The sequence below is a fragment of the Pelophylax lessonae genome (genome assembly GCF_965119305.1).
Source record: "Pelophylax lessonae genome assembly, chromosome: 4".
In the NCBI taxonomy this organism is placed as follows: Eukaryota; Metazoa; Chordata; class Amphibia; order Anura; family Ranidae; genus Pelophylax; species Pelophylax lessonae.
The window spans coordinates 242865898-242889376 of NC_138771.1; the positions used below are offsets into that span (position 1 = coordinate 242865898).

The following is a 23479-nucleotide window of genomic DNA, read 5'->3' on the forward strand; positions in this document are numbered from 1 at the left end:
GTGTCCAACTCACATTATCTCCTCCTCAAATTTTAAAAAGGCAGCATTGCTGAGCAGTAAATCTCTCCCATAGTAAGACAGGTCCTGAGGATTTAGGGATCTGGCAACCCCTGCTTTTAAAGCTTTTTCCAGTGTCGCATTTTTAATTCAGTGAATTACATTATGCTATCTTCGATGGTTGGTCTTGTTTTTGCTCTCCCTTCAGGTCATTCCATTTTTAGAATGCTCCAATATGGTACTCAGCGTTCTCAAGGCTCCAGGTTCTTCCTATTGCTAATTGTAGTAAAAACAGAAAACCACATCTGGCCTCTGGAACATACACATTGTCTTTTTACATTCTGAAAAATGAGCAATTTAGATTAGTAAGGACCTTTTTGATTTATGTGTTTTGGAAAAGTAAAACACCTAACCCTACCATGTACTATGCTATACAAGGAAATCTCCTAAAATGAATAACCATGAAACTCAAAAACAAGTTTTGGGACATTGGTTGCTCCTACCCATATGCCACTCTGGGAACACTTAACCATCACATTATATAACATGTATTACATATTCTGCTGAAACCTGCACTGAAAAAACAATAGGCAGAGGTGGCCCATTTAATTATGTGCTCCTAAAAGCAGCATGAATAGTGAGGTATACCTTTGCAGCACATGAAAAGACTAAAATAGTTAGGCCTCAGTTAACTGCAGGTCCAGCATTCCCAGAGGAGATCAAAGAGGGAATCCCTCAGTCTATGCAAGCTCATCTGGGTCACTCTCTATTTTTAATTAGTAGCAGCTATTTACTGTATCTTCTGGTATGGTGTTTGGATTATAAGGTTGAGCACATGACTGACTGTGACTCAAATTTCTTTGGCATAATGTCTGGTTATACTTGTGGCCTCAGAGGAAACAATACTATTCTACTATGAGAAAAATAGACTTTTAAATATTTTTTTTAATATCTAAATACAGGTAAAACAATTTTACTCCATGAAAAATATTGAGGTTGTGAATAATGTCCGAATTCTAAAATATTTGTGTCTCACGGAGGACCAAAACGAATGCAAATGAGTTTGTCAGCTCAGTGACATAATAACCTAAAATGTTTATGTCCAGATTCATATAGGGGGTAAGAAATAACATAGCATTCAAAACTAAGATTGATAGAATATTTTCTAATAGTTTTTTGATATACACTATAGAGGGGTAACAACAATGCTTCTAGATATTCAATTGTGCAAAGGCATTTTTTTATAAACTATTTTTGATAAAAAGTGTCATACATAAGTGCATAATACAAACTGAGAGTACACTTACTTTTTCTTTCTCTGAGTTTAGTGCATCACTGTTGGAATTGACATCTGCAATCTATTGGCTTTGGTGTCTCTTACTTTTCAACTATGTTGGCTCTCTATTATTTTTTTTCTTTAATTATCAAAGCAAAGCTCAAAGCATGCAAAACTTTCCCTGTATTCCAAAGCATAGATCAGGTGCTGACGTTCAAACAAGCTCATCCAGATTGGAAGACAGGTAGAAATGCCACACATTAGAACACAGCCTCTATAGGATATAAAGAATTTTTTTCAGACTGAACTCCTCCTGGCTTTGCCACTCTGTCATGTTTCGCTCTGCTTACAGGGCTTAATCATAGAGATTCTCAGAGAAGGATAGCCAGATTTCAGTCTGAAGACGTATTTTTACATCTCTATATAGTGGCTGGGTTCCAGTGTGCCTCTTTTCTACCTTCTGTCTTCCGATTAATGTATACAAACTCACAAATATTATTTCAGTAGTGGAACACAGAATGGGATCATTAGTTGCAAGCACTATAGATCAGGGAGATGACTGACTGCAGCAAAGTATTACTGTTATATTTGGCAGCTCCCCTGATAGAAGAACTCAACTTGATGATGTACTTGGATATAGTAAAAAATACTCTGCGAGTGATCTAAATATAGATCTTGTTGCAATTTAAAAACAACTTTGTCATTCATTGATGTAGATGCATTATAAAAAGGTGTATAGGCTATAATCACAGCATTTCATGCTTTTATGGATATTATATTATAGCTTTACATATTCTGATTATGTTTTAAATGGAGGGATTTTTGAGCATATGCAATGTGGTTTCTACATCTGAGTTTTAAGGACAATAGATCTACAGTAAGTCCCAGCAGTCAGATGTGGGATAATATTGCCCTATGGTACAGGGTTTAGTATTTCAACTAGAGAGGTTGGCCTGGGTAATTTTTCCCACCATAAATATAGTACCATTGTTATGCCATGGAAATCGAATGGAAGACATTAGAGTTTATTATCATTGTATATGCTTTAACAGCCTGCAATATGAGTGGTGGTCTCTGCATGCATTTATGGGGGTCTCGATGACTTAGGAGTCAAAAGTACTTATATGGATCCGGACTTTCCTTTTTACATATAGGACTGGTATGACAAATTATGTGAGTTTTCTCTTTGTTTTGTGTCATGATGGTTGAACTATTAGATATAAATTGTGCTGTGTGGACAGTAAAATATCATTTATATTCTAGAGTGGTATCTTATCGCTGAAGAAGATAATTGTTATATAAATTTTAAACACGTCGGAGTCCCTAAACTGAGTGGGCAACCCAGTATTCCAATACTGTAACTGCAAGCCAAATCATCAGCTGTGGGGGATACCATTTGGCTCACAATGTTGATGTTGTAACCCAATGTTGTACAATATTTTATACTTTGTAATATGTGATGTAATATATGTGGTTCAAACCTTTTAAATAAAGAAAATAAATATTATTTCAATCTTATTTTTGGGTTAGAAGTTGCCTTCAAAGTCCTATAAAGAGAAATTGTGGTTTATCAAATAAGGTGTATAGGCTTGCATTTGGCAATAAAATCCTACAGTAATTTGTCCAAGAAATTCTCATTCTTTACATTTGATGGTCAGTGATGCTACATCTGCCACTATGGAAGCAGTCGATTTTTTTGAGTAGAAATAAAATTATTTTTGTCTGCCTCTAGACATGGTTAAAGCATTTTGAAACAACCCCTAGAAGTATCACAATAGTGTTTTACACAGAAACCATTAGGCATGGCTAAGTTGTAAAGCTAACTTAATTCAGCTGTTTACAACCAAATAGGCAAAATAAGTAATGCCACTCTGAATGATTATACCTTCACAAGAGCAGCACATTCTAAAAACATTGTAAAAGAAAAAGGCTTCCAGACAAATAAATGTGACTTCCAATTCTTAGTTAGTTCTGTTATTTGGCACAAATATAAATGTATCATGTAAGGTGCCAGGGAATAGTGTTTGATATTCTAGGGCATTGGAACAGCTGGAAAATAATCTACAGCATATCTACAAAAATACCAGTCAGATGAGGAATTTGAAAGGGTTATCAAAAGTGCACAAGCGTGCACAAAACTTAGTGGAGAAGCAACTGGTGGTAATTTTCAATCTGTTTAAAATGTTACAATATGTCACACAAAAAACAATATTTTGATTATAAAGCCGAGAGTGAATAAATCACTGACGTAAAACAAAAGTTTAAAGTTCCATCTTCTTCCCTGTGCTAGACTGCACAGCATCTAATAATGTAACATTAACTGCAGTTCAAGGAACACAGCAGAGGCTTTGGATTACTCTATAAAATTCTTAGGTTAAGTGCTTGGCAACTGAAGAAATACACCCTCAAAGTAATCAGATAGAGAATATGCTTTCTCAGAACTAACAATCTGACATTTTATGAGCTTAAGTTTTCTAGATCAGAGGTGTAACTGCAGATCATGGAGCACCATAGAAAAATTTTGATTGGCCGCCTCCAGCACCCTTCCTACTGCCATTAATGATAACATAGAGTATGTCTAAATCAAGGACAGGTAAAAGCTAAGAAGCAGCAGCAATAATAATTATTAACACAACTACTCTAAAAACCAAAAAAAATAATTATTTTAAATGTGTTTTTTTTGTAGAACTAAAACAGCTGTCAGTTTTTAGCAGTGGGGACACTCTACTATTTTTTACAGCCTCAAAAAGACTGTGTAAGGCATACAGAGTTCATTTTTGTGCTGGCAGTGATTACCAGAATCTCTAAGGGCATTAAATTTACACAAAAAGACAGCTAGGAAAATTCTACTTACTGCACAGCCTGCAAAATAGATCTGTGACTAGCAATTAACACTCTGAAAATTCTCCCTGTGCCCCCTTCCACTACTCACATCCACACTGCTTATCCACTGCACTTATCCAAACTTTGCCCCCTTGCCCATCATTCACCTCTGCACCCTTCATCCACCACTTACCTCTGTACCCCTTACCATCTGCTCACTTATGTACCTCTCATCCACCATTTACCTCTGCATCTCTTTTCTACCAATGCACCCCATTACACCACTGCACCCCCACTGCTCACCTCTGCACCCTGTTACACCGCTCCACTCCCATAAATCCACTGCACACCTGCTCCACAAAATGCTAACATCTGCAACCCGTTTTCTTTAAACCACTCCATCCTTATTCTACTACTGCTACCCTCTTAAAAGATTAAGTGAATCACTCTGTGAACGGAGGAGGTGAACTTTTCATTAATCCACCAATCCTTCATTCATACAGTGCTTTTCATTGTGGGGGACCAATAGTACAGCTTCTATGAATGAAAGGGTGGCACTGGATGATTGCCTGTGACAGCTTCAGTCCTTAATATTAACCCCCATGGCACCAGAAGACCATAGCTGAGGGGATATCCAGGGGGAAGAGGACTGAGGACTTCACCAAAACAGCAGCCACCAGCACAAGGAACACTTTATATTCATTGTAAGTACCATCCCTTATGCTGATTTTTTTTTCTTTTAAATCACTAAAGCTAAGCTCTAAAATATACATTTACTGACTATACTGACTATAGTTGAAGCCATTGTGAAGCAATGCATCCTCAAACTTTACAATAAAAGCAGAGAAGTCATTTTTATATTTGAGGACATACCTCAGTTTAGTCTAAGTTTTTTCATACAAAGCTCTATCTACTTCCTTCAAACTTTTGTCAGATATCCAGCAAACATTGGTTGGCTCCAACAATATTCCATCAAATTACAATCACAGTCATTCTCAGGTGTCGGAGTCACTTGTCGTTTGACAGATATTAGAATCACTTCTCAGAGTCAGATGTCAGAGTAAAGTGTCTGGGGCTAGAGTAAACAGTCAGGTGTCAAAATCACTACAGTAGTATGTTTTGGGTATGAGGGTCACTAGTCAGTGTCGGTTGTCAGAGTCAATAGTATGTGTCAAGGGGTTAGCATCACTAGTCAGTTTCAGGTGGCAGAATCAATAGTTAACATAAGGTGTCACAGTCAATGGTAAGCACCATGTGTCAGAGTCAATAGTCAGCAATCTGAGGCAGAGTTACAAGATACTTTTGTTATTTCGCACCCCATCTACTTTGTCCTGCCTTCCCTTCTCTTTTGTCCTTATAGCCATTATACCTCTACAGTTGAGTTGGGGTACTAGATACTTTTGTTACTCCTCATCCCCCTCTCCTTTGTCTTTCTTCCCATTAAAATGGCCCCTAAAATAGTAATGATAGGTAATCAGATCTCTACAGTTGAGTAAGTCATAGTAAAAAGCCCTAACCCAACTGAACAAAAAAAAAATAATATGTAGCTTCATGTTGTAAAGTTTTCAAAGAATGTAATTAATTTAACCATAATTTCCCTAAATTGTGTGCACTGTCCTCCATTTTGGTAATGAATGATCACCAGAGGATAAACCTCATGAATTAAAGACATTTTAGGTAAACTAAATAGCATGCCTTGGATACCTAACTAAATGAAATCACATATTGAAATTAAACTTGATTTTTGCATTTGATTTGAATTTTATAGCTTATTTTTCACATGTTTTATTCATTTTACAATAGATGTTACAAAGAAAAACAAAACATTGGAGGTGCCAATGTATATAAAAAAAAACCCTCTAGTGTTATAATGTTGGGGACAGCATAGTGATGCAATTACAATATAATGAATTACAGCAGACCAAGCAAACATCACAGTACAGTATTGTTGACCCCAGACTTCAGTTACTCTAGGTTGGAAGGTAGTAAGCATATAATGGAGATGTGGATGAAAATGAATGATAGAGGCCCTCCGACCCAAACAGCCCAGCAATGCCCGAAATGGAGGGATGGGAATGTACTGTAGGTCATAACAATACAAAGGTAGCATGGAAAAAAAAGAGAAATTATAAACAAATAACCTAATAATCTAACAGCATCAAAATATAAATGAGATACAGCATACAACACTACCAAAGAATCAACAGCAGTAACTAGATTTCCAACCTGCCCAAGTAATTAGTTAGATTTGCCTTGTTGTTCCATTCTGTATATTGAAATGAGGCCATAAGGAGCAATATCTCAGAAGCAGATAGAGTTTGTTCCATAAAAAGCTTCCATCTGGAAAAGAAGCATTTAGTTGGCCCATAATTTAATTTCCTACTATAGTATCCAATTTTTTTATGTACACCAGGGAATTTAATTATTTTTTTACAACTATGACAGATGGTGCTGTAGGTGAAATCCACAATTTGAGAGTTGCTCTACGAGCTGCCAGTATTTATGGCTTTTTAATATGACTTATTTAACTGTAGAGGTTTGATTACCTATAATGAGACAATTTAGGGAGCCATTAAAAAATGACAAGAGAGGGGAAAACAGGACAAAGCAAAGAGGAGGTAGAGAAACACAACTATCTAGTGACTGACACCTGAAACTGACTATGGACTCCTGACGTTAACTGTTGACTCTGACAGCTGACTCTGACAAAAGACTCTAAATGAAGTTTGAAGAAAGAACGCCTTTATGTATACATTAGAGATTAGAAGGCTGGCAAACTGTGAATTAACTTCTGGCAGCAAAATTCAGAAGCTTTGATTACAAGCCTATTCCACAGTACCTGCAACTTCAGAGGTCAGTGAGGGCTTATTTTAAAATGTATGTTCTGCTTATAAAAATATGTAAATATTTGAATGTTCATAGTCTGGCCACTGTTCCTACATTAAGTGGGCCAGAGGTGTGGTCCCCTAAACTTGCTAGAATTCCATATCAAATACTTAATACTTTTTATGAACACTGACAACCAATTGTTCGATACACTTTATGCAATACAATCTATTTAGTAGAGGGAGATGCTTAATACATTTGATTAACATTAAATTCTTATATAAAAAGGATATACTGTATATACTGTGTGTGTGTGTGTGTGTGTGTATGTATATATATATATATATATATATATATATATATATATATACACAGTATCTCACAAAAGTGAGTACACCCCTAACATTTTTGTAAATATTTTATTATATCTTTTCATGTGAAAACACTGAAGAAATTACACTTTGCTACAATGTAAAGTAGTGAGTATAGAGCTTGTATAACAGTGTAAATTTGCTGTCCCCTCAAAATAACTCAACACACAGCCATTAATGTCTAAACCACTGGCAACAAAAGTGAGTACACCCCTAAGTGAAAATGTGCAAATTTGGCCCAATTAGCCATTTTCCCTCCCTGGTGTCGTGTGACTTGTTAGTGTTACAAGGTTTCAGGGGTGAATGGGGAGCAGGTGTGTAATATTTGGTATTATCGCTCTCACTCTCTCATATTGGTCACTGGAAGTTCAACATGGCCCCTCATGGCAAATAATTCTCTGAGGATCTGAAAAAAAGAATTGTTGCTTTACATAAAGATGGCCTGGGCTATAAGAAGATTGCCAAGACCCTGAAACTGAGCTGCAGCACAGTGGCCAATACCATACAGTGGTTTAACAGGAAATGTTCCACTCAGAACAGGCCTCACCATTGTCGACCAAAGAAGTTGAGTGCACGTGCTCAGCATCATATCCAAAGGTTGTCATTGGGAAATAGATGAATGAGTGCTACCAGCATTGCTGCGGGAGTTTAAGGGGTGGGGGGGTCAGCCTGTCAGTGCTCAGACCATACGTCGCACACTGCATCAAAATGGTCTGCATGGTTGTCGTCCCAGAAAGAAGCCTCTTCTAACAATGATGCAGATGAAAAACCGTAAACAGTTTGCTGAAGACAATCAGACTAAGGACATGAATTACTGGAACCATGTCCTGTGGTCTAATGAGGCCAAGATAAACTCATTTGGTTCAGATGGTGTCAAGCGTGTGTGGTGGCAACCAGGTGAGGAGTACAAAGACAGAGAATGCTACGGCGATGAGTTTGGACCGCCCTGCATCCATACAGCTATGCATGTTATTGGTATTTTCATTATGAATTAATCATACATATGAAACTGCAACCGATTAGGATGCTTAGGGGCAGAAGTTTATGAGGTGCGGGGTGGGGTGCTCTGGGCCCTATTATGTGTGAGTGTGTGTGAAAGTGGTTTAATTTGCAGTAACGATTCCACAGGTCTGTTTTTCAGTCAGCTGTGGATTTTTAATGACTGATATCTGTTTGCCAATCAGTATTCTTCAATAAAATAGTTTTTGTGCATTTAAACCAGTGTTAAGCCTTGTTTTGCAATCACTAACAAAGGTGTCCTCAGTGGCACTTTTGTCCTCCTTTCTTGGTACGTTCTTGAATTTGGTTGCTGAGGCTCCCCGGTCGATACTTGACCGTATGGTGTATATATATATATCTTCAGGAAGAATCGCTCCCCAAAACTAAGGGTTTAATGGTTTTTCGGTAACCCTAGAAACTGTTTTATGTTTTTGTTGTGAGGAGTACAAAGACAAGTATGTCTTGCCTACAGTCAAGCATGGTGATGGGAGTGTCATGGTCTGGGGCTGCATGAGTGCTGGGGAGCTAAAGTTCATCGGGGGAACCATGAATACCAACATATACTGTGACATACAGAAACAGAGCATGATCCCCCTCCCTTTAGAGACTGGGCGCAGGGCATTATTCCAACATGATAATGACCCCAAACACACCTCCAAGATGACCACTGCCTTTCTAAAGAAGCTGAAGGTAAAAGTGATGGACTGGCCAAGCATGTCTCCAGACCTAAACCCTATTGAGCATCTGTGGGGAATCCTCAAAGGGAAGGTGAAGGAGCGCAAGGTCTCTAAAATCCACCAGCTCTGTGATGTTGTCATGAAAAAGTAAAGGAGGACTCCAGGGGCAACCTGTGAAGCTCTGGTGAACTGCATGCCCAAGAGGGTTAAGACAGTGCTGGAAAATAATGGTGGCCACACAAAATATTGACACTTTGGGCCCAATTTGGACATTTTCACTTATGGGTGTACTCACTTTTGTTACGAGCAGTTTAGACAATAATGGCTGTGTGTTGAGTTATTTTGAAGGCCGGCAAATTTACAATGTTTTACAAGCTGTACACTCACTACTTTACATTGTAGCAAAGTGTCATTTCTTCAGTGTTGTCACATGATAATATACAATAAAATATTTACAAAAATGTTGGAGGTTAACTCACTTTTGTGAGATACTGTATATATACATATCACACACACTAAATAAACTGTTGTAAACAAGTATATATAAACTTAAAAAAAAACTGAACAAAAACAAAGCAATGACTACTTTCTTTACCCTTTCCCTTGCAGAATTATCTCTAGTACAAAGAGATGGGCTAATTTTAAGACCTAATTGTAAAGAAGAAGATAACAGTTTGCTATAAAGTCACCACAACACAATGCCTGCTAAAAAATTTCTAGTGCAAAATACAAGTGCTCTCCCGGGTTTGGCTCCTGCTGATCTGGGTCCTTGATCGATTGCTACAGTAATGTTTCTGCTAATGGTGTGGGGGAGGGGGTAAGACCAGTGTGTTGGTAATGTGTTTGAGCTGTCAACTGTTTTTTAGCGTGGGACAATTTCCGAGTGTATGTAATGCTTTTAGTACATGGTTATACCTCTCTTAGTGAAACGCATGTACACTGTGAAGTCTGTAATTTTCTTCTCTTTCTTCTTGAAACTTTGTTTCTGATTTAAAAAAAAAATACAAGTGCTACTCTCTCTAATTGTTGCTTAATTATACATTTTATATTTGATCATTCTAACCAAAACACATTTAATTCAGTAACTTAGTAATTGAAATAACTTTCCTAAAATGCTGATGCTAAAAAGGGCTTAAGAGGTCATCAAAATAGCAAGAATAACTAATACTGTGGTATTTTAAAATGCAAAGCCTGGAAATGTACTGATTTAAGCATGCATTTCCTTATCTAGTACTGCTGCCCACTGCATTTCATTGTGCGTAAAGTACAGAGGCTCTCAATCATGGGTGGGTGCAAGCTTCCAAGGAGAAGTGATCATATCAAATGTCACACTATGTTCCTTGTAACACACAACATAGTATTTATATATAGAAACCATCTACTCATACTACTGACAAAAAATAAACCGTATTATTCTGTGCAGAGAAAAGTAGCAGCCTGCTCGTTAACTACAGAGCTGAAAGACATGCATTCAAATCAGCAAGGTTAATTATTGCTAAAAACATAAATTACCTTTATATATTACAAATATTTTAATTAGGTCATCTTAATTATGGAAAATATGCAAATATGTGTGATTCAGTGCACGTGACAGCTGATATAAGGTGCATCTATATACAGTACATTAGATAATAACATTGAAAGGGATCAACAACACACTGAGCAGTAGCCCAGGTCAACTTAAAAACCCAAAACCAAAAAATGAATACAGTATATTGCAGCTTACCAATCATTAGATGTGGTGGCTGCATTTGTTTTCTTTCTTTTCCCTCTGTTTTCCCTTGGTGATCTGGCCAGCAAAACACCTTCCGTGTTAGAGTTGCCCCCACACCTCCTGTTTTAACCCAATAACCTGCACCACCACACTGCTGCCCCAATCAGTTGGAGGGTAACAAACCTCCTTTATTATTCAGACACCACTGGGGATAAAGGAGCACAGGGGTCAGATTTGGACAGCAACATTTGGTAGTGTTAAATGTACTAGCAAATTTAAATACAGTAACAAATTAAAGTTGAACTCCAGCTAATACTTTATAATCAGTTACAGTAAACTGTTTTTTTTTTCTTTTTGGGATAAAAGGTTTTACATAAATAGTTAAAAGCTGATCATTGTAAGCACCCCTGACAGTGTTAAATGGCCTGTCTCATCACTGTAACTGAAAAAGAGCTTTTCTCTTGAAAAACAACAGACTTACTGGCTGGATCACCAGATAAAAAAAGAAGAGAGAAAGCTTAAAGAAAACGAATACAGCCAACACATCTAAGAATTGGTAAGCTGCAATATTAATGAATGTTTGCTTTTGGGTTGAATACTGCTTTAACCAACTTCATTGTCCAGGTAAGAAGAACAGCTGCTCCACTTTTGCTTTTGTTTTCTTTTTTTCCGGAGTTTAAATAAATCAGCTCCAGTGTCTATGTGGATAATCTCTTTTAATGTAAGTATTCCATGTATGTGGACACACCTTACATTGCATATCCACAGACCATACATGCATTCTACACATTTTAAAGCAATTGTTTTCCAAAAACAAGCTCACCAACATTTGATATTTGGAATATCTATTGATAGATAAAAGAAATTATCTCATTGCAATGCTACTGAATCCGAGGAATTTAGAGCACTAAATTCCACAGCATTTCTAGAGAAACTTGGGTTGGCAATGTCATTGTTTTAAACCTGCAACAACTAAGTCTTGCAGAGTGGAGGTCAACTAATTCTAAACATCGAAAGCAATCATTATTGTTCAAAAAAAGTTTTTACATTTTTTTTTTATATCATGTTTCTTTAGGACTGATGCTAGAATATTCTCTTTTCAATTGAAAAAGCAGTATGAAACCTTGATAGCACTTGCATCACAAATATCCATCAGCCATATGGGCCAACAGCTCTAAAAGGGACATTTTGACGTACAGTTCGCATATCTCCCAGATATACTTTCCCATATGTAGGCCAATAAAACATTCATTGAAATCAAACAATAAAAAAAAAAAATGGCATGGAGATTAAAAAAATACCTGCAATGATTTTGTACACATGCTTGAGTGCTCCATCTCAGACAATTCTCCAGTTATCTACAATTCTGCCTACCAAAGTCACTTTGAAATCTAATTATGTATACCTCCTGATGTATTTTTATTCCAGATACAGACATAAACATTCAGAAGATGCAACCTCCAAGTTATCATTGTAAGTAACAACTATAGCATAAACTTACATGCTTGTACTGGCTTATTTATGCACAGTGGAGATACCTCCAATGTTGACTTTTCTTGGACAAAAAAAGTGAAAAGTCCATTCCAACCAATTAATTCTTCCTCTGTGATGTATCAGCTTAGGGGTGTTTGCAGAGTTCTGGGTAGTCTATAGACATACAATTATCTCTCATCATGTCCACGGATACTTCCACTAACCGTGCCTTTTGGCACATTTTTCATTGTGGAGATGTTTTATTGTGTGGCATACATGAAGTTGAGGGAAGATTACACTGGAGATGAAATTAAGATACATAGGACTGACTGATTGGAAGATGCGACCTCCAAGTTATCATTGTAAGTAACAACTATAGCATAAATTTACATGCTTGTACTGGCTTATTTATGCACAGTGGAGATACCTCCAATGTTGACTTTTCTTGGACAAAAAAAAGTGAAAAGTCCATTCCAACCAACTAATTCTTCCTCTGTGATGTATCAGCTTAGGGGTGTTTGCAAAGTTCTGGGTAGTCTATAGACATACAAATATCTCCCATAATGTCCACAGCTACTTCCACTAATCTTGCCTTTTAGCACAATTTTCATTGTGGAGATGTTTTACTGTGTGGCATACATGAAGTTGTGGGAAGATTACACTGGAGATGAAATGAAGATACATAGGACTTACTGATACAAGATGCAATTTTGGTAATCTCATATTCAAAATACAAACTTGACTGCTGAGATAGAAAGCTGTGCTATTCTCTCTTCTTTTGTATGATGTTGACATACTTTGTGCATTGAGCATTGCCTACTTGTGGAAGTGGTGTCTGCTGCGGGAGTGACGGCCAGTGGAACAGTATTGTAGCTACCTGCAAATTGGGTTACTGCTGCGGTGATGTGACAGACCCACGCGTCTTCTCGAGCATTGTTTGATCACACTTTATTCGGGGTCATTATATTCTGGCAAGCCCCCCACCTGCTGCACTTGGGTGGTGGGATCTGCTGACTTTCTGGCATTAGAGGGCTCTCTGTGATCTGCTGCTGACATCCATCGGTTTCTGATAAGATTATTTTCTTCCTTTTGACTCTCCATTGACTTATATCAATATTTATGAGATTTTCACTTTTTTGTTATTTTATTATTTATGCACATATCTTTTTGTGGAGATGTATATATATATATTTTTTATGTGATATATATTGATCACTATTTGAAGTTTTGAGGTGTTGTATATATTTCATGCTTTCACCTTTATTGTATATCCGTTTTTAACCACTTAAGCCCCGGAAGATTTTACCCCCATTCCGACCAGGGGGTATTTTGCGATTCGGCACTGCGTGACTTTAACGCACAATTGCGCGGTCGTGCGACGCTGTACCTAAACGAATTTGACGTCCTTTTTTTCCCACAAACAGAGCTTTCTCTTGGTGGTATTTGATCACCTGTGCGATTTTTTGATCACGCGCTATAAACAAAAAAAAGCGTCAATTTTGCAAAAATAGCAATATTTTTCACATTTTTTTATATGAAATTCCCCCAAAAAAAAATGTAAAAATCAAAATTTTTAAAAATTCTTGGCCAATTTGTTTTATGCTACCTATGTTTGGTAAAAAAAATCGCAAAAAGCGTATTTTGATTGGTTTGCGCAAAAGTTATCGCGTTTACTAACAAAGGGAAAGATTTTTGTCATTTTTGTTGTTTTTTTTTTAACGCGTAATGGCGGCGATCTGCGATTTTTTTTGCGGTACTGCGACATTGCGGCGGACAGATCGGACCCTTGACTGACATTTTTGACACTTTTGGGGTTACCAGTGACATTTCTACAGTAATCAGTGCTATACATATGCACTGTTACTGTAAAAATACACTGGTAGTGAAGGGGTTAACTTTATTTGGAAGGGAGGGGCTGTGTGTGTCCCTAGGGGCGTGGTTTCTACTGTGATTGGCTGTGGCTCTAGCTGTAAGGACACTGATCAACGGATCTACATACCAGATCCGTTTTATCAGTGTCTTTGCAGCGAGGAGAATGACAGGCAGTTTGTTTACACAAGCTGCCTGACATTCTCCCTCTCCCCCGCCGATCGCCGAGTGACCGGCGGACATCGGGTCCGCTGGTCACACGCGCGGGGGGGTCCGTGACCACGCGGGAGCGGGAGCGCGCCCCCGGGGGCGTGCGCTCGCTCCCTAGACCCTCACAAGCAAGCAACGTAGCCCTACGTTAGTTTGCCTGTGAGGGGCTGACCGCCGACGTAGATAGTCGTGCGGCGGTCGGCAAGTGGTTAATGTACATTATTTTAGCACTGCACTTTTTTTATTTTGAGCTTTGCTGTACTCTGTATCTGGGTATAGGGTCGGCCACTTTACGATGCTTCACAGTTAGGCCCTAGTGGTTTTTTTTTCCTCTTTTTGTCTAAAAATGAGCAATTAACCCATGCAGTGCAGGCACAGCCCCACTACATGGAGGGAATAAAAAATGTTTTCCCGGAGTTCTTCTTTAAAAAAAAAATTGATTTTTGACGTACCGTAAAATCCTTTTCTCTGAAGTTCATTGACAGACGCAGCTCCATATTCTTCTTGACCATTGGGTTATGCTGCTCACTACAGGAGTAGGACATCAAGCAGGAAAAAGCTTTACCACGCCTATGGGGCAGTCCCTGCAGGCATACACCCACACACTCTGCTATAGCCTCCAGTTTTGTTGCAAGCAGTGTTTAGAAGAAAACAACCCCATCCCACTCATAAATAGAAAGGCGGGTGCTGCATCTGTCAATGAACTTCAGAGAAAAGGATTTTATGGTAAGTCAAAAATCCAGCTTTCTCTATCGTTCATTGACAGGCGCAGCTCCATATTCTTCTTGACCTTTGGGGCATCCCAAAGCAGTATTTGCATGAGGGATAGGAAAAAAAACGCAAAGAAAGAACGTAATTCCCCAAAGGCTAAACTTAGCCAACCAGGTAACATGGAGCTCAACCAGGAACAACTGAAGCTTACCTAGAAACAACATACACCCTCAAAGAGAATCTTTTCTCTTTTAGACAGAAGCCTGCAAAACTTTGAGGCCAAAAGAGGCCTAAGATGCCAACACATCTACCTTGTAGAATTTTGTGAACGTGTGCACCGATGACCAAGTTGCCGCCTTGCAAACTTGCATTACCGACGCCTCATGGCGAAAAGCCCAAGAGGCACTCAGCGCCCTAGTAGAATTCACAGGGAAAGGTGGAAACTGACCCTTCAGTAAATAAGCCTGTACCACCATCTACCTGATCCATTTGGATATGGTCGCAGCAGGCGCAGCCAATCCCTTTCGAGGTCCTTCAGTGAGGACAAAGAGAGTCTGATTTCCTGAAAGATTCTGTAGCCGCCAGGTAAACTCTAATTGCCTGAACCACATCCAAAGAATGCAAAGCAATTTCCTTGGGATGCATGGGCTTAGGACAGAGTGAAGGCAGCACAATGTCTTCATTCAGATGAAAATCAGAAACCACCTTAGAAAAAAAATGATTAGGTCGAAGTACCACTTTATCTCTGTGGACCACCAGATAAGGTGAACAGCAGGATAGTGCCGCCAATTCAGATACTCTGCGGGCAGAAGTAATAGCCACCAAAAAGGCAACCTTCTGAGACAGTGTGAGCAGAGGAATCTCCCCAATGTTCTCAAAAGAAGAACAGACAATACCAAATTAAGATCCCACAGAGGTAGCGGGAATCGTCTCGGAGGAGCCATATGGCGAACCCCTTGTATAAAAGTGCAAACCAAGGCATGCATAGCTAAAGAGCATTGGAAAAATACAGCCAAAGCCGACAATTGGCCTTTAATAGTGCTCAAAGCCAATCGCTGTTCAATGCCTTTTTGAACAAAGGTCAAAATCCTAGCCCCTGAAAAAAGGCAAGGATGCACCTTCAGCGATTCACACCACGAGATGAATGATTTCCACATACAATGATAGATCTTCCTGGAAGTAGATTTTCTGGCCTTCCACAGTGTAGGAATCACAGAATCAGAAAGACCTCTATCCTTCACTACCTGACTTTCAACAGCCATGCCATTTAAGCCAGCAGGATGGAAGATCGGCCCTTGAGACAGCAGATCTTCCCTGATAGGAAGTCTCCAAGGAGCATCGACGACCAACCTTACCTGATCTGTGTACCAAGACAGGTGAGGCCAGTCTGGGACCACAAGAATGACTGGAATCCCTTCCACCTCTATTCTGTGCAGAAGTCTCGGCAGGAGTTTCAGAGGAGGAAACGCATAGATCAGCCGATGCTGAACCCAAGGAGCCAATAGTGCATCTGTGGCGTTGGCCATAGGATTCCTCAACATGGCTACAAACCTCTGAACCTTCCTGTTGAGTCAAGAAGCAAACAGGTCAACATCAAGTGTCCCCCACCGTACACACAGGAGGTGAAATACCTCCGGGAGCAGGGACCACTCCCCCTGATCAAACACCTGTCAACTCAGGTAATCTGCCTGCCAGGTTTCCGCACTGATGTGCACTGCAGAAAGAGCTGGGACAAACTTTTTCGCCCATTCCAGGATTTTGGCCACCTCCCGGGCCGCCAAGATACTCTTGGTGCCCCCTTGATGATTGATGTAAGCCATGGCCGTGGCATTGTCCCATTGAATCCGGACTGGACAACCCTGTAAATGATTTGTCCAGTGACTCAGGCAAAGCTTTATCGTTCTGAGTTCCAGAATATTGATCGAAGGTCTGGACTCTCCTACTGTCCAGGACCCTTGGTCACAGAGCCTCCCCAGCACTCCTCCCCAGCCGAACAGGCTGGTGTTTGTGGTTACCACAGTCCAATACAGTGGGAGGAAGGACTTGCCCTGGCGTAGTGCTAACGAGTGAAGCCACCATAATAGAGCAGTTCTTGTGTTGTGACTCAACCGAATCATAGTGTCCAATGAGTTTGGATCTTTGTTCTATTTGACAAGAATCTCCCTTTGTGTAACGCTCCTGCGTTTTTGTTATAGTGAGCTGGATTTGCAGCTGCAGAATCTCCACTCAGTAGTCATGTAGAGATGTGTTGAATTACCAGATTCAACTCTCCAGACTCATCACTGTGGACCCGCCTGCTTCAGCATGCAAATATACATACACTCAATAAGATGTTCCTGGAGTGATAGGATGTATATGACAGTATAGAGGTGATGTGCTGAAGGGACAGGCGTGAGCAGTGATAGCAATGATAAGCACTTGATAGTAATGTTCAGGAGAGTAGCAGATGGTAATAGGTAGAATGCAGATAGGTTAGTAATCATGTATAGTAACAGGTGGTAAGGACAGCAGATGACATATACAGGAGAGACTAACCCAGTGCAAGGATAGATGGTAGTAGACTCAAGAGCTAGCAATCTATGTAACAGTGCAGATGATAGGATTAGTAATGCATAGATAGTAACAGTCCTTAATGTGCAGAAGTAGATAGTGTAAGTTTGTTATGAAGGAATCCCCTGTGGGGTACTTATCACTAGTGAGGTTAGTAAGTAGAAGGGTCCGGTAGTAAGGGAGTGATCCGGTAGTGAGATACGGGATCAGTAGCGAGGTTCCGGTCTGTTCCAGGTAAAGAGAATAGCTGGAGGCTCCGGCAGCATAAGACAAGGCTGTTAAGCATGCGGTTTGAACGAACAACCTGTGAGAGAAAGCCGGCGATTGAAATAGCCGCTCAGAGCGGCGCTCAGCGATGATGTCATGCGGCTTAAAAGTATATGCGTTCCACCTAACTGAAAAGGTGGGACGCAATATGAAAAGGAAAATGGGCAATAAGGGTACCGAAGGTACCAGAATCTTACACTTTGTAAGGGTCTTGTGTGAAACTGAGCAAACGGAACCGCCTTGAAGGTTGACACCATCAGACCCTAGGCCCCCATGCAAGTCCACAGAGAGGACAGATTTCTGGCTAACAGCAAAACCTTTGGTGAAGACCCTGGGGGTGGAGGCGAGACCAAAGTGTAATGACACAAATTGATAATGCTCTTCTCCTACAGCGAAGTGAATAAAAGGCTGGTGTCCAGCATAAATAGGAATGTGTAGCTATGCTTCCTTGATATCTATGGAGGCCAAAAAGTCTCCTTGGTGTAGAGACGCCACTACCATGTGAATGGACAGTTTTTTCAAAACGTCTGTACCCGCACAAAGCGGTTCAGAGCCTTGAGGTCCAGGACTGGACGTACTTTGCCTTCTATCCTGGGCACAGTGAACAGGTTTGAATAGAACCCCTGAAAGCGTTCCCGAGAAGGAACCGACACAATCACCCCTTGCGACTGCAGATCTTGTACCGCCTCTCGTAGATCCCTTAACCGGTCTGGAGATAGGCGTAGATTGGACAGGAAGAACCTGTCCGACGGTCGAGACCGAATTCAATCTTGTAATCCGATCGGATCCGTTTGTAGACCGATTTGTCCTGAATCAAGGAAGTCCATAGTTCTGGAAAGAAGAGAAGACGTCCCCCCATCCCAGAAACTGGTGAGGGTGTCCCTTCATGCAGACGAAGATTTGTCCGCAGATCCAGACTAGCCTGTTCTCGGCTTATCCGAACCATGGCTTCTTGGAACCCCCAGAAGACCTAAATGGCTTAGCTCCTTTCTCCTGCGACCCAGAAGTAGGAAAGGGCCACCTATGAGCAGTAAATGAAGGCCCCCATCTATTACGCGGTGCCTTGCCCTTGGCGGATTGGGGTAGAAAAGTACTCTCCCACCCATAAGGCCTTTGATTAACTCATCCAGGGAGGATCCAAACAACCTGTCCCCCGTAAAGGGAAGGTCAGAAAGAGCCTTTTTAGAAGCCTGGTCTGCAGACCAGCTTTTTAGCCCCACCATGCGTCTAATAGCAATCCCCACCGCAGACACTCTGGCTACCAGTGGAGCCTCATCCAGCGACGCATCACATATATACAGAAGGGCTTAGACCATTTAGTCTGTTACTGTAGCTCTATCAGGCCCAATGAGAGCTGCTCAATTTTGTAGTCACCTTTCAGCAACTTTGGCCATTCTGTGATGGTCTGTGACACCAGAGTGATCAAAGAGACCGGATTTAGTATTGAGCCCACTAACACTTGCAAATGGCGGGACATAGACTCAATCCGTCTAACCACGAGGTCTGTAAATACCGGGGACTTTTCCAGCGGGACAACAGTAGACTTGTTTTGTCTGGAAACTCGATGATCGACTTTTGGTGGCACGGTCCACCTAGTGGAAACCGCATCCGCAAAGGGGTAGCGCCTTTTAAAGCGTTTAGGCACCACAAACATTTGTTTGATGCGCTCATACTGTTCATTGACAAAGTTGTCAAAAAGTTACGGACAGGGAAAAACCTTGCTCGACTTCTGGGATTTGCGGGTGCCATAAGACACCTGCGTTCCTGACACTGTAGAATCATCCACCATTTTTAAGGTTTCCCGCACCGACACAGTAAGTGCCTCCACCAGCGATCTTTCCAGTGTGGCAGCTGACGAGGATATATCCTCCTCGCCATCAGAATGTGAAGACGCAGATCCACCAGGATGGTATGTGTCCACGGCGGCCACATCTACCTCAGAATCTGAGGATACTAGAGAGGCAGGAGAAGGCATAGGGCTTTCTGCTAGTGGCATTTTTCAAAACTAACTCCACTTTTGACACCAGGTTTTCCAAAACTGCTGTAAAAGCAGACAGGGGCTGTGACCCGGAGGGTCCCGGAACCGCACTGAGGGGGTCTATAGGTGAGATTTGGTCCTGGGACTCCATAATCACTTAATGCAAAAAAAGCAGTGTCACTTTAAGAAAAGTTGCAAAAAACGCAATCCTCATCACTACACCAGCGCTACCACAAGTCCCAGCCTTAACACAGCCTTAACACAGAGTGAGTAAGAAATACCTACAGGGACCCCAGGAACATACCACCAAAATGGTCTAGAGACTACGGAAACGTTCTGTGCAAAGATGAGAAACAATCTGACACAGGAACAGAAAAAAATCTGGGTCATGCCTAGAGCCACCCTAGCTTCTCCCTTGCTGTCCAGCAACCGTTGACTCCAAAAAAATGCATTCCTTTGGGGAACTACCAAAACATGGCCACCCATGCATTCCAATGAGAAACTTTTACATTGAAGCAGGGCAAAAAAACTACAGCAATATAGCGGCCCCATGGTGCGCCATGTGGTCTCCATCCCCCCCCCAGGGGGGTCATCAGACAGTGCATCGGGGGGTCCCCAGGCGGAGACCCCACCAGGACAACCCCCCCCCCACAGAACTGCCACAGCGGCCACAATACATCTGCCCCCCAGAGGTAGGAACCTGCTTGTGGGGGGGGGGGGGCAGGCCTAAGGGGGGCCTGATATCACTGAGAGGCCAGGGGAACCGAGGAATACTCGAGGGTCTGACTTTTCCAGGGAAGGGGGCCATGTCCACCCAGAGACCGCCAGAGAAATGGGGGGACATTTACTCACCATACCACAGCATCAGGTGGGCGCCACTCTGAACAGACTACCTCTCCACCTGTGGTGGGGGTGCTGACGGCCAGGGGGTATGCTGCGACTTAGAGCATCCTAGGTTGCATGTGTCCCGGCGAGGTGCTTCACTCGTGGGCCAGCCCCCGTCCATCGGAGTTCTGTCATGGTGAGGCCTAGTGCTGGACTATAACCTGCTCACGCTCGCTGGCCAGGCTGGGAGACCTTAAGGATCTAGTATATCCAGTCCGAAACACCGCCGACTGTTGCTTGTAGTTCTCTCAATAACACTAACTAAAAAAATAAAGTCTTACAAAAAGGTTCCCAAAAAAAAACCAGCAAAGTCCGGAGTTCCAGGCAGAAACAAACTGAAGGCTATGGCAGACTGTCTGGGTGTATGCCTGCAGGGACTGCCCCATAGGCGTGGTAAAGCTTTTTTCTGCCTAGTGTCCTACTCCTGTAGGGAGCAGCATAACCCTATGATCAAGAAGAATATGAAGCTGCGTCTGTCAATGAACAATAGAGAAGATTACTTTTTGTGAATCTGTAACAAAGTTTCTTTCTTGAAGATTCACTAGTTACAGCAGTTATAAAAGCTTCTTCAGTTGGCCATTGGGCCGCCCATTTGACATCCTAATAGTCAAAAAAGAAGTGTGGTTGGGCAGCCTAAAAATGCTAATTAATGCAGTTAATTTGAAAGACAGTGGCTTGGTGTTGTCAGCCTTCAACAGGAAGTGCAGTTACTGGTAGGATCCTTAAGTAAGTAACTTCACAGCAGATTCAATTTTACGCAGTTAGGAACTTTGCGAAACATACTGAAAAATAGCTATTGGATTTACATATGCTTTAACAACTTGCCTAAACTATGCATTTTAGAAGATACAAAAATCAAAACTGGAATTAAAAAAACAAAAAACAAAAAGAAAAACAGAAATGAGAATTAAAAAAAAATGTATAGTTCTGTAAAACCTTTTTTTTTTTTTTTTTTTTTTAGGGTTAGTGTTTTATAGTCAATGCAAGTGTTCCTTGTGCTGATGACAGCGATTTTAGTTAAAAACTGAAATTCTTGAATCCCCCCTGCCCCATAGCTGTAATCTTATGGTGCTGCAGTGGTTATTGCAAGGGCTGGACCTGTCACAGGCACTTGTTGACTATGCATGTCCTTTCTCTCTTCTCCATTCAAAAAAGCTGTACCATAGCTTTCTATGAATGGAAAATGGGCAGATGAATGGAAGGTCCTCCTCCTTCATTCACAGAGTGATTCTAGTTCATTAAAGCTAAAGTGCAGCTTAAATGAATAGAAGAGGGGGGCTGAAAAAAGAGGCATAGTTTGCACTCTTGACACGTGCCTGTGCTTGGCTCGTATTAACCCGTATTAATGCAGCACTAGAAGATAATAGCTGTACAGATAGCAGGGGATCAGAGGACGTTAAATTTTAAGTAAAATCACAGCCAGCAGCAACCACAGCCGGCAGCAAAAAGAGCACTTTGCATTGACTTTAAGTTCTGACCATTGTGCTAATTTTTTTTAAGCTTTGACTAAACATAGGCTATATTGCAGTTAACAAGTAACTCTCATTGGTTATAAACACATGTAAAACCATTTTAAATCAAAACGTAAAACCATACAAGACAAACTTATAGGGCATATTTATCACTGATTCTCACCGCATTTATTCATTTTCCAAGAAAATAGTGAATACCAACATATGTACTTGAGGGTTTGGGGTTAAACACCTCAGTTATATGGAATCAATTGTAAGGCAATTGTGTGAGTTGATGGGGGAGTGGGATTAATCACATTTGGTCTTCCACAGGATTCAATGGTGCATTACTGGTAGAATTCATGATTTACCACCTAAAAAGAGTAATGTTTCTGAGACTTTAACTACCAGTTTCAAGAATAAAAATTTACACATAAAGAAAACAGAGGTAAATGATTCTCAGTTCAGAAAGGGTTGGAGTAGATCTGGCCAGGAGAATGCAATTTATAACTACAGGGACAATTCCTAGGGCATTTGCCAGCAAATGACTGCTTAACTGGTGGCTTTCCACTTGATAAATATGCCCCTCATTTATATGTCAAGCAATATGTACTGTATACATCAGTATGTGTCTTTATTAATATTAATTTTCTTTTACACAACTTAGCTTTGTAACCATTTCTCCCAGTCACTTACTATTGACATCAGAGTTAAAATGTAGTGCTGTAAATTTCGGCCGTGATGTCGCACCATTTTTACATCTGCTGTAACCATGAGTTCTACATATCTGGGATAAGATATAAAGCGTTTTCTTCTGATGTGAATCCTGTTTACATCCTCTTCTGTTGTGGAATTTTGTAGTAATGACAGAGAATGTTCCAAATTTGTAAACATGGCAATATCTTGTCCTAAGTTATTTGAAATATGAACAGGCACCACATCATTCTTCATGTCGAATTCTGAAAATAAATCATAAGATAATATTATGATATTCCGCCTTTTTGTTTACCAAAAAAAATTTAAAAAACTTGGGTGCCTTGTTTGCAAAAAAGAAAAGTTGCAAATAATTTAAAATGTTCTTTATATGGAGATTAAAACATGACCTGTTTTCATAAACACCATACACAAATAAGTTGGCAAACTATCACACTGGTTTGTATCTTAAATCCCCTGTATTACTTGGATTAAACTCCCATGTGTAGGAGGGAAGCTTTACACTCCACCACATTTTTCACAAAGCAAAGGCATACTTTTCTTCGAGCTGGGATTTTTATATACGTTCATGTAAAAGTTCTAAACAAGCCAAACTATTAACAAAAACCATATTTAATAGCTTGGCAGAACTTTTGTTTATGGTTCTTAGTCCAACTATACAACCAAAGTGTTTCTTAAATCCTTTGGC

General features: G+C 40.5%; 1 protein-coding gene across 1 annotated transcript in view; it reads right to left on the reverse strand.

Moving 5' to 3' along the window:
• The window catches only part of ADAMTS20 (ADAM metallopeptidase with thrombospondin type 1 motif 20), a 283904-nt gene that overhangs the window by 163979 nt on the left and 96446 nt on the right, over nt 1-23479 (reverse strand). Inside the window, exon 4 of the mRNA XM_082253104.1 lies at nt 22774-23036. Coding sequence (XP_082109230.1) covers nt 22774-23036 — 263 coding nt within the window. The remainder of the gene's footprint in view (nt 1-22773; nt 23037-23479) is intronic.